The sequence below is a fragment of the Perna viridis genome, chromosome 14 (assembly GCF_037379345.1).
Source record: "Perna viridis isolate PV_CMFRI_1.1 ecotype Kerala chromosome 14, ASM3737934v1, whole genome shotgun sequence".
NCBI classification, from domain to species: Eukaryota; Metazoa; Mollusca; class Bivalvia; order Mytilida; family Mytilidae; genus Perna; species Perna viridis.
Window position 1 is genome coordinate 23,791,570 of NC_142458.1, and position 13,042 is coordinate 23,804,611.

At 32.5% G+C, this 13,042-nt stretch overlaps 1 protein-coding gene across 1 annotated transcript; it reads right to left on the reverse strand.

Annotated features, from left to right (window-relative positions):
* LOC148598705 (uncharacterized) lies at window positions 1–4,166 on the reverse strand. The gene is made up of 2 exons (XM_088561791.1): window positions 4,010–4,166; window positions 1–2,523 (listed from the first exon to the last, which is right to left on the reverse strand). Exon 2 carries the CDS (start codon window positions 2,506–2,508, stop codon window positions 934–936), a length of 1,575 nt encoding a protein of 524 aa, XP_088417917.1. The 5' UTR covers window positions 2,509–2,523; window positions 4,010–4,166; the 3' UTR covers window positions 1–933.
* Between the last annotated feature and the right edge of the window lie 8,876 nt (window positions 4,167–13,042).

Here is a 13,042-nt window from a genome sequence, read left to right on the forward strand (position 1 = left end):
TTGTTCAAGTTTCATTCTTTTATTTAAATTGACAATCAAATGTAACGGTTCACAGTAATATCATGGTTTGTTATTAAATTGATAGTCTTATCAGATCAAACTGGATATTTTGATTTAAAATGCAAATAAGTAACCTTTGACTCATGAAATATTCAAATATTACATAAAGTATGCGTAAACAGGAACATTTTAAATGCTTACAAATTTTTTCAACCTGTCCTTGTGTTTACGCAAACGTAATAATTATTATAGTTACGTTTCAAAACATGAAAGATAGGAATACTTTTCTATATATTTTCTATCAATAATAACCTGGAATTAAAACAAAACTCAATATGAATAACAGTTGCGACCTACATGTACGTTCTGTCGTTGTCAACTAATTCTGAATCGTCAGGAGTACAGAGCAGTTATTGCAAGAAATTGTCATGGAAAAAGGGGAGGTTCGGTCTGATTTTTTCCTAGGACAGAATCGGCAGTGGTCGAATCGTTTTAGTGCTAAGTCCTCATGCTTGGTAGTACATCAATTTTAGTAAATATTTATATGCAGAATAGCGCATGTGCATGTGTATACTAAATATGTACATTGTACATGTACACAACACTTCACATGTACAATTGTATGAAGATAATGTCCTCAGCTTCAAAATTGCATAATGAAAATAATCGAAGAAAAAATAGATTAAAAATATTTATTATATGTTTAATAGTTTTTTCTTCGATTATTTTCATTATACAATACTATTTGGTCAAACACAATTAATGAGCATCAAATTTGCATTTAAAATATTTTTGAATAATCCTTGAATTCCCCAAACCTTTGGTTTTCGGATCTAAACATGGGTAAAAGATATAAGGGCCTTATATTTGTTCGAAATTATTTAATGAGAACGAAATTCGGTGGAGGAGTGTTAGCACATTGTGTTCCATCCATTAACTCTCAGAACTGGTTACTCGATATATACGAATTGATGAAAATTCTTCATTTACGATGAGCAATTCGTCTGTCTGCCTATTGAAGGCCATTCCAGATGGGGAACGCAAACCATCTTCTGAGGACAATACGATTTCTTTTCTCTCTCTATCGCCCGATATCCTGTGAATGTTATTTGAACGCGAGCCTGAAATATAGAGACATTCTTGATTATCAACCGCGAGTCCAGCTGGATCCATCAACTCAGGACAACTATAAGTAATGTAGTTACTTCCGTCTGGAAAAACACAGTGAACGTCATTGTTTTGTAGATTAGAATAGTAAACGCATCCAGTATTGGTGAGGTAGATTTCCCATGGGTTGAACATGGTAGGCATTTTTGTTAAAATTTTGCCGTAAAGATCAATCACTGTCAAATGTTCATCGCTATTTTTTATGCATATTTTATTCGCATAGGTTGCAATAGCTGAACATTCTCCGCGTAACTTTATTTTGTCTGACGCTTTTTGTGTTTTAAGATCGATCCTTTGAATCCCATGTTGCCAAGCACTAACGAGTGCACAGGAGTTATTGTAAAGAGCTACCCCTCCAGGGAAGTTCGCTACCCGGATTCGTTTGCATTCCTTTCCGTTTTTGTTACAAACGTACAATGTCTTTTCTTGATAACCAGCCAGTAACAATGTATTATCGGGTAAGAAACATGCTCGGAAAATTTTTACACCTTTCCCGAGTACCGATGTCGGAAAAGTGCTTACATGGACAAGCTTCCCAGGTATTACATGTACCCCCTTTGAGTGATTGTTTATACTGTTTTGAATTTGTATTTCGAATTTTTGTGAAGATAATATGTCGGTTCCATTGGTGACCCTCTTAGCATCAACATGCAATTTCATGGATTTCTCCGAAATAACTGCGCTTCCAAAATTTGGAAATACATTTTCGTATGCAAATATTGGATCTGATAATTTTAAATGAATATCGAGATGTTTGTCATCATTCTCTAGCGACTTGATACGCTCTTCCATTTGGTGTTGGCTTTTTTGTAATTTCTGTATGTCTTGACCTTCAAGTAATTGAATCTTCGAGCCTTCTTTTTTTGCTTTCGATATGTCATTTAAAAATATCATTAACTCATCTTTTTTGCGCATTATTTTTATTCTGTCTTTTCTTATTCGTTCAACGATTTTGTTACATTTTTCGTCAATTTCAATTTCCAAACTTGTGACGAGTTTGTCCAAATATGCGCATATTTTCTGCTTTGCTTCTTGTATTGTTCGTTTAATGCTCTGCTTTTTCTGTTTTACATCTTCAATATTTGATTCTTTCTTAGAAGTCATGTCATCTAAAGTTGAATTCAATTTCCGGACACAGTTTTCTATCGATTCAAGAGCGGCACCATTTTTAAAATTTTCCAGGACGTCCTCTACCGGCAAGACAGGGGAACACTGTTGGTGTTCGTCAAGGTAACATTCCTGGCACAACATCATTGAATGCTGACAACAGAAAAACTCGGCCCGTTCATTGGTGTGAACTTTACAGAAGGTTTTTGTACCATTTTCTTCTTCCTTATTCATGTGAATTTTCGCTTTCTACAAGAAAACAAAAAAAGTCTATAATAGCAGCAGTTTCCTGGGTCGTTCGGGTCAGAAACAAAGAATACTACCAGGGTGCTAGCGCTGATAAGATACATCTACATGTTAACCCACGATAGGCCCACACAATGGAAGATTTAAAGATATGCCTAAATAGAAGTGCCATATCAGATAATATAGATATGAATTGAATTTGACAAATTTATACTTACAGAAGATCTTTTTATATGTGTGTGGAAATTTTTTGTTATGTTGGCTTTATCTATCGATATTAATGTATCTGATTATAAACTACATGTAGTTTGTGCAATCGCAATAAATAGCAAGTTACTTCTGTTTGGCTCAGATCTTCTTAACGACGAAGAAAACAATTATACTTTATAACGGTACTTTTATTCTAAAGAGTAGAAAAGTTAACAACTGATTTCCAACCTATTATTTAAGTAGCTGTCTTTGTAAGAATCATGCAAAATCTGAAAAAATGTGATATACCCCAAAAAAAGGCTACATATTTTCATTTTTTGGAATTAAGTTGTTTTATGGGTCTATACTATGAAATGTGTAATTATTCATTCAAATCTGCCTGCTCTTAGGAGATAAACAACATTGAAAATCCAATAGAATCTATTGAATTTGAGTGTCATTTACAGAGTCGTCTCCCTTAATTTAGAAATCTACAGTGCATTCTATATAATTATTATCTCCTGAGAACTGGGGTTATATAAAAAACTGAATGTTAATTTCCGTTTACTATGGTATTTCAAACAAAATATCAAATATAAAAATATGTAGGCTTTTCACCCATGAATCACATTTTGCATGATTCTTAGCTGGAGTACTACTTAATATTTTATAATTTTCATTTCCATTTGAATTAAACTCTTCAATTCCTCTGAATTCTAAAGTTACATGCATATATTTTCATAAAAACGTTGTCATAATAATAATATGCTGTTATTTTTTAGATGTTGCATTGAATGTATACATAGTGTATGAGTATTACATAACATGAGATGGATTTGTAAAAGTTTCCAGATCATGTTGTTATAAACAGGTACTTTTACTTTTTTCGAAAAAAAATCTCTTAAATTATAAAGTAATTACATGTACATGTTGAAAAAATTGGGTAGACATAAAATTATCGATAATACTACGAACTCACACCTTTCTTACTTGAGAACGCATTGAAAGAAAATAAACGAAAAAGGTTATTTAAGTGTAAAACCAGACAAAATTATAAAAAAACAAACAGAATGAAAAGGAAAGTAAACCCCGTGGATTATAACTATGTTGTCCTCGAGATGAAAATAATTTTAAGTATTAAATGCCAAAAATAATGTTTATTTGTTTGAAACAAAATGAACTTGCAAATGAAGTATGAAAACTTGAAATCTACATGACACGCCCAATTATTATTGGTCTTTGAAATATATAAAATAAATCTATTAAAAACGGCTCTATAATCAACTAAACAATAACCTACCTCACTAGACACGAAAAATAATAAACCTAATTTACAATGTATTTCTACACGTAGAAACAAATTGAAAACGCATCTGAGATGAAAGTGTTGTATTTCAAGTAGTTTTGTAAACAAAGCAACCGCAAAAAATATAATTAAGTTCCATACAATCGATTGAAATTTTATACAGTTAAAAAGATCATTTAAAAATTCCATTGTTGTTATATTGTCATGAAATCTGTACATTGTAATATTTTCTAAACGGTTTTGTGTTTGTGTATTCAGATGGGCTTTAATTAGCCATGGCATGGATACATGGAATGGGAATTTAAAGTGGGATAACAGTCAAGACAAAAAATGGAATTGATAATATACCTGACCAGGTAGTAAGTTAAGGAAGTAAGCCTTGGCTAAGGGGCATAACTCTTACAAATCACCTTAAGGTTTGTATAAAGCATTTTACATCATTCTAATGTAAGGATTAAAGTAACTTGGATTGATTTCATTCTGTTCCAAATTAATGCTTGATAGGCTTTGGAGAAATTGAATACGATACAAACATATCAATGATTTCAAGAGTTATTTCCCTTACCCTAGGTCTACCTACTTAATGTATTAGTGTCACGAGGATGAATAGATGTACTTCCTTAGCCTCCTTTGAAAAAGATGTATTGCTACACATCACGCCTTGGGAGAAAAAAATACAATTTTAACAAATCCAAACGCCTTCAGTAAGCTTAGTAGTATGATTATTTTATAATCCGATACAATGTACATATACATATAATGTAATATGTAAATCACTGCGAAAAAGTTATCAAGGGATCCAAGATTCTAGCGGAAATCAAAAGAATGTAATCCAGGGACTAAGACCAGACATGGAAAACAGACACTCACAACAAAAACATAAAATAACCAAAATAATTTGTACATAATAACAACTCGGACTCCACTAAGAAAACGGGGAGCATGGACCTGTTGCACCGGTAGGGTAAGCGTCCTCTGCTTTTTTAGAAACACCCACCGAGTTGCTCATAAAAAGTCAAGTCCAGGGGAGATGAAAGAGGAAAAGAAAACTATGACACGCTCAACAAATCAGTTTTCATGGTGCAAATGGATACACCGTAAAGATCCACGAGTTCATAAAGACAATAAAACTTCAGTTCGGTCAATAGTTTCCATTTACCGGCGATCTCTAAGTGTAGGTCAAGATATGAGATTAACTTCACGTATACAATTCCCGAAACAAGGATTATTTAACGAAAATACAATGTTCGGCATCTATATAGCGTAAATTGAAATTAAAGGATCTAGCTAAACGATGTTTGATCTTTTGGATCTGATCAGCTGCAAGTCATACTTATGAGGGTGAAGCTATAGGTCAGCGAGTAGAGCCTTACAATTTGTTTCTATTAGAATGCCGATCGTTTGTTGAAAAACGCGTCCACCACAGTAGACAAGTATGTTGTCGATAAACGATTCCTACATTTTGAAAACATCTTCGGTATATTTGGAAGATGAATTGGGATTTTTTTTTACAAAGTATGAGGAATCTTTACCAAGAACTATACATATTTGAGTCTAGGTGTACCGTCTTTTGTTTTGGAGTAACAACGATACCTATATTAAAATAACATAACAGAACAATCGAACCCCCCATGAGCCATGTCACACTCTCCAACATATGAACAAAACAAGTTCATGTACATATAATTCTAATCATAAGATTTTTGATGGCTGTAGCCGTTTTTGATTGGTCGAGAACGTTGTTGCCGGAAAGTTCATACTTGCATGAACTTCGCTAGTTTCTATAAATACATTTACCGGTTCAACACATTTAAAAAAATAATTTTAAATGTCGGGATATAATTATAAGGATTGAATATCATGCATGTATGAACGACCGAAAATAGCTGCTTAATCCTATAGTACAAAATGTTGGAATGGTGATGTACGCACTGTACTTTTACTCGTCATTCAGAGGAAGCCGTATGTATTTGTAAATACATGACCGTGTACAAGTTCATTCGTACACTTTTGTCCAACGATAGTGCATGTTGCAAAAGTATTTACAATGTAATACTCCATAGCACATGTGGCGAAAATGCCTCTTTCATCGTTCGAATTTGAATTATTTCTACTCTTATATATGGCTTTTAATAAAGGATAAGACAGATATTAGTCTTGGTTTGCTGGCAGTAACTTCCTATTTTTAACCTTTGTTTAATTTATTAATAAATGAAACAATCAGTTTATTAAACAGCTATATGAAATATGAATACAAAACTTTCTTAAATAAATCAAACTACTAACTGATAAATATACTATGCAGACCTTCACACCCTCAAAGTTACTGTTGGCACCTCGATTCTAACATACGTTTTTGCCCTTATATGCTGATTCCAATACCCACCCTTAAATACCACCAAACACTTTCCCGTGCAACAGTTTTGCAGTCGTAAGAAAAAGTACTAACAAATCTAGTTCTACTAAATATATACTATACAAAAATAGAAATAGAAATGAAAAAGCCGTTCTACACGTATTAGAAATACATTTGCACTAATTTACGTTAGAAAACCTCATTGCAACTGTTACAAAGATTTATGCATGCAAGCGAACACAAAGACAAAATGTGAAATACTCTTTTCTCACTAAAACAGTCCAGGTGTAAAACAATCTGAACTTAGTTCACAATACTCCAATTAACGTATCCACTTCAGAACACCACTCCAAAAAGTCAAACAACGCTTTATTGTAAATGTAATAGGAACTGATCAATTAACCGTACAAGTGTGACGAGACCTCAGTAATTGTATGGGCAGTGGTTTGCTTTGTTTTACATTGGTTTTTAATGTCAAGTAAGAAGTACAAAATGTATTCACGAGAGGCGACTTGTACAACTTTACCGTGCAATTTGAACCGTTTCGTCAGTTTGTCTACATCTGCTCCGTGCATATACATGCATACATAGTTGTTTCATCTAACAGGGATGCTCATTAGCGTTTGAGAGGGGGCTAGCGAATCTTGAGGAGTCAGAATACTTATTTCTTTAACATTTTGTGGGTCAGAAAAAATATTTTCAGCCACACCGGGGCAAGATTATTTATTTCCATTTCACTGTATGATGTAGCTTGACTGCAAATTTTCTCTGACCCTGCCACCCTCTTCTTTTTATGTGGATATTGATAATTACAATTTAAATTGGTTTTAATCATTTTTCACGAGAGATCCTGCTTTGTTGACATTTTGAATCGTAATACCTGTGAAGTGGCGCGACACGAGAGTAGGCGGAGCTTGTTTCCTTTGGAACGGAACGGTAGCAGACATGTACTTTTCCACCGAAATTATGAAATATTCAGTTAGATTCCGAGATTACGATTCAAAATGTCACCAAAGCATGGTCTGACATGAAAAATGATCAAAACTTCAATAAAAAATTGTTGTAGCAAATATGGTATAACATCATACAGAAAAATGATTCCGGAATCTCCAACTTTTTGTATGGCACGTCGTCCTGACCCAAACCCGACATATCAATATCCACACAAAAAGAGGAGGGTTGTAGGATCAGAGGAAATGCGGATTGATCTGGACTGAGGTCAGAAAATGTAATTATGTTTTTATTTTCAGGGTCAGGATGATTATTTAAAAAATCTGAAACAAGCCCCCTTCCCCCGCTTTTCAGAATGAAAAAAATAGTCTCCTAATTTTTGCATGAATTCCACATAATTCTCATCCGTATTGAAACGAAAATAATTGTATACAATATATATTGGTTCTAGACTACATACAGATTTTATCTATGTTAAATTTAACACCACAGTTTTCCTTTCTTTGTACTTTCGTCTCCATCGGACGTGACATTTTATTAGCAACTTGGTGGTTGTTGTTTCTAGGACAGGTTTTGGTTCATGTTCTTTGTTGTGTGTGTCGATTTTCTTAGTCTGGAGATTGCCTCTTGTTTGTGTTCGATTAAACGCTCTAATCCGGGTTCCCGTATATATTTAAAAGTGGTACATGTATAAACAAATGGATACAATACCAAACCTTACTCAAATTTAGAGGGAAAACTGGACAGGATTTCTGATCGAAGATTGAGAAGTTTGCAGACAACCATACCATCATGGATGCATGAAACTTTTTGAAACTTTTGTTTTCACTAATGGCCTCACATGACCATGGGCATAATATTACAATTCATTTAGCAAACAATAATAATGGCTGAACTAACATATAGTATATACACATGAAGTAGTTGTTTGCAGATGAATGAATTACATATCTAATTGATCATATGAATACAGACATTACAATTTTGCAAACGTTTACCTACCCGACAAGTAATAATTATCGTGACAGACTAACAATATTTCTGCTATTATACATGTCGATATGCACAGGTATAAATTTGTGTCTTTCTTGACTAAAAAAGTTACAGTTAAAAATAGTGAAACTGATCACCCAATTCCTGTTTATTACATGTACAAAGATCACACTTTCAGCTCTATTGATACTGAAAATTCTACCAGTCTCAATTGGCAATTTATGACTGCTACATCTAAACTTAATAAGATTATACAACAAATCTGGTGGAAGCACAGTAAGATATTTTTCAAAACTAAAATCAGATTTATAAATTCTATAATTTACACTCTTAGGTGAATCAAATATTACAATCATTTGAAATATCTTTTTATACAGAATAGCCATTTAGAAAAGTACACATCACCTTCATCATGTCTATATAACATGTCATACAATGTTCGAGATATTTTCTCTTTTTTTCCCATTTATAATTCGTTGCTAAAAACCAATTATTCTAGCTTCAAATAGACATTGGAGTTCTACCAAGTTTACCATAGACAATACAGTTTGGCGTACACATTTTCAATCTCAAGTATATACTGCAAAATTCTAATTGCAAAGATTTAGTTATGTCATTATTCTAATAACCCCACACCTTCGCACAATATATCAAAAATAGGTGCAACCATTGCGTCAAATAATTGTGACAGTATATCTGTTCGTAAACTGTTTTCTTGATTTAAGTCTAACCTTATTTTTATGAAAAGAACCTTTTCTGGAGAACACTGTTGTGAAATATATGATATTTTTGCACATGCCTTTTGTAAGTTCATCCATTTTCATCTATATTTTCTTCTGAATTATAATATTTAATTTTAAGTAAGAATATGACTGTCCAGCTCCGTGATAAATACATTTTAGTAAATCCGTATTTTTATGGTGTCGGAATGTGTTGTACATAATTTATGTTGTTGATGGTTGGAGTGCGTAAAAGATGGCGCAATAAAAAATAAAATCGAGAAGTTGAAAATAGTATTTCGTTGAATGCTAATTCGCTCTACAAGTTCCCCGAGTTGAAGCCAACTCTGTAACACTGTACCCAAATATTGAAAATCTCCAAATACATCTATTTGTTCATTATTGAGTATTCTCACACTTTCTATTTCTTGAAAAAAATCACCATATTAGTCTTCGCTGCATTAACATTGAGTGTCCATGTTTCACAGTACAAATACAAAGCATTTAATGCAGATTGTAATTCAGTAGCAGATTCATCAAATATGACAGTATCATCAGCACATAATAACAAATACAATTTAAAGAAAACTTCATCGTTATTAAATAACAAATGAGAAATATTACATACATCAGTGAAACCATCATAAGCATGTGATAAAATTCAGTAAGATCATTGAAGAAAATTAAAAACAATAAGGGTGAAAGATTCTCACCTTGTCTGACTCCTAGTACAATAGAGGCAAAATATTCTGAGAAGTTACCAGATCTAACACAAGACTTAGCATTCTGATATTATTACTATATATTTATGATAAATTTTGTACAATAATCAATACCATTACGTAACAGTTTTTGCCATAATAATACCTTGTTCACAACAACGAAAGTTTCTTTCTTCTAAATAAATACATATCAATAAGACAAGTTAAAAATTTTGTCAACAGTACCATAGCCTTTACGAAAACCAGCCTGCTCTTCGCATAACAAACCTAAAGATTCCAGATAACTGAATAATGTGTTGCTTAAGATACACATAAAATGTTTCCATAACAGCTAAGTATAGTAAATACCTCTATTTGCGGAATCATCCTTGTTTTTGTATATAGGACATATATAACCTTGAGACAAGGAATCTGGTACATTACCACTTTCAAAAACCAAATTATTTTTTTGTACATAAACAGGCAATAGTTTCAAAAATTAACAGAACACTGAGCACAGTTAGATCTAGAATTTAAATAACATTGTCTGGTACAACAATATCAACATCATTTACAACATTACTTAAAAAACTTAAAATGATCAAATAATACATTCACAGCCACCTTTTGCTGGGTCGATTTACCCTTCTTACAACCTTTATTCAGTAATGACCAGTATGATTTAGGATCAGACCTCTAAGTTTACTTATAAATGCCTTTTGATATTCTCAAAATTGTTTTTTTTCAGTATATTCTTATATTCTTTGCCTTTACATACTATATCCTTATAATTAAGAGCAGAGCGTACTCTATAAGGATACATTTCAGCTTTACGATAAACTTTACGTTTTGTATAACATTCACTGTTAAAATATTTTTTACAATGACTAAATGTTTGCTACAATTTTTCTTTACATTGTTAGAAGTTTTAACAAACATATCAACAGCAGCATTCTTAATAATACTAATTACAGTTTTCAACTATATCGTGAACTGTTACAGTGTTTGTGGTTTTGGAATCAATGTCTCCCAATCTAACTAATAGTTAATCAATCTGTTTCACACATACATGTATGTTATCTTTGAATACTGCAGCCCGGTCACTAAACCATTTAGGTTTAACATGTGATTTACCCTCACGGGTGATTGCGATATCAGAGTCATTAATGTCTGTATCACTATTATCACCACAATCGCCAACCTGAACACAGGCAGATAGATCTACCGGCAGGGTTAACAGCACACTGAGCACAGTCGGATCTACCGGCCGGATTAACAGCACATTGAACACAGTCAAATCAACCGACTGGGTTAAAAGCACACTGAACACAGTCAGATCTACCGGCAGGATTAACAGCACACTTAACACAGTCAGATCTACCGGCAAAATTAACAGCACACTGAACACAGTCAGATCTAGATGTACCGGTAACAGGACACTGAACACAGGCAGATCTTATATTTGAGCATATTAAATTTAAATATACAGGATTATGAACATCAATAAAAATTGGGTCATATTATACTACACCAAAGTCTTAGATAAATCTGGAGTAACAGTTACATAGCCAATTAAAGAATTATTACATGTATTTTGACCTATACCCCTGTCTGATACAAAACGACCATTTACAAAGAACAACTGCGTACTTTTACATAAGTTCATCAATCTGTTTTCATGACGATCTATTTTTATCTTTGGACTAGCGAATAGAAGACGCATCACATTCCTCTGCAGTTTATTAATCAAGTCTTGATCATCGTTTGCAACATTACAAGCCTTTAATGGTTATCAATATCGACATACTCGTTGACATTTTTTTGTGTGAGCATTATAATTACCAAGTAAACAGACTTGCAGGTTTGTATCTACAATAACATCTTCAATTTCAGTGAACATATCAAACAATAGTTTGTCATTAATTGTAAACCGTAAAACACAATGGCTATAGCAGGTAATTGGATAATTAATTTTAAGTAGCACTCCAGCTAAGAATCATGCAAAATGTGATTCATAGGTAAAAAGCCTACACATTTTAATTTTTGTTATTTTGTTTGAATTGGCATAGTAAACAGAAATTAACATAAAGTTTTTCATATAACCCGTATTCTTAGGAGATTAAAATTATATATAATGCACTGTAGATTTCAAAATTAAGGGAGATAACTGTAGATGACACTCAAATACAATAGAATGAAAAATTACACATTTCATAATAAACACCCATAAAACTACTTAATAACAAAAATAAAAATATGTAGCCTTTTTGGGGTGTACCACATTTTTCAGATTTTGCATGATTCTTACAAAGACCGCTACTGAACATATTAATAGACACTATCTCGGACAATAACACATTAACCTCCAGATTTAGATTTACAAATTCGTCTTACAACCGGTAGTAGTAAAGTAAAACCCTCAACATCTATAACATCATACAGTCAGATCAATCATTAATATTAGCCTTTTTCAAGTCCTTAGAGTTACCCTTCTTGGATAGAACAAAACAAAAAAAATCTCAAAAATTAAAGTTAGATTTTTGTATCTATGAAATGTTTAATGAAATGATTTGTTAACATATTTGTATCTCATTGATATATGACCTTCAGAATTACCTCTATATAATTAATGATTATTATTTAACATTCTTTTTTTCCAAACAAAAACAAAAACAAAAAAAGAACAAACAAGCAACAACAAAAAAAAAAAAACAAACAAAAACAAACAAACAAACAAGAAAAAGAAAAAAATATGTTAAAATTATAGAATTCAGAATGAATGCTATACATAGCAAGAGTTTTGACAAGGATAGGCTTTTGTCACAACCTTGATCACCGGATCGTATGCTCCGATTAATAGTTCCGGATCGCTATTGGTTTGTGATTTACAGAAAATAAGTTTCACATAAATACGAGGAAGTTGAAATACTATTTAACAACAAGGAAGGATGAACAAAGCGAGCAGTTAATACCGAAATTAAATCTTATACACAATTACTACAAGTTAAAATTTGCCGTAGAAAGGCGTTTCTCCAGTAATGGTTTGATTTGTGTACCGGAGTAATTCAAAGAAGATATCGTAGAAAACATTATAATTAACACACACATAAACACACATTTTGTAACACAATAAAAAGTAAAAGGAAAAACCTTACACTGTTAAGTACCAGTCCATATGATAAAGTGATTCATGCTGTAGAAAAATCCACCATACAAACGATGGTTTTTCGGTCTATTTATATACTATATTTTAACATAACATCAATTATTTCTGTTTTTGAGAAAATCATACATTTACCTCCCATTA

Coding starts and splice junctions, on each gene's coding strand:
- LOC148598705 (XM_088561791.1), bottom strand. CDS start 2,508: ATGAATAAGGAAGAAGAAAATGGTACAAAAACCTTCTGTAAAGTTCAC.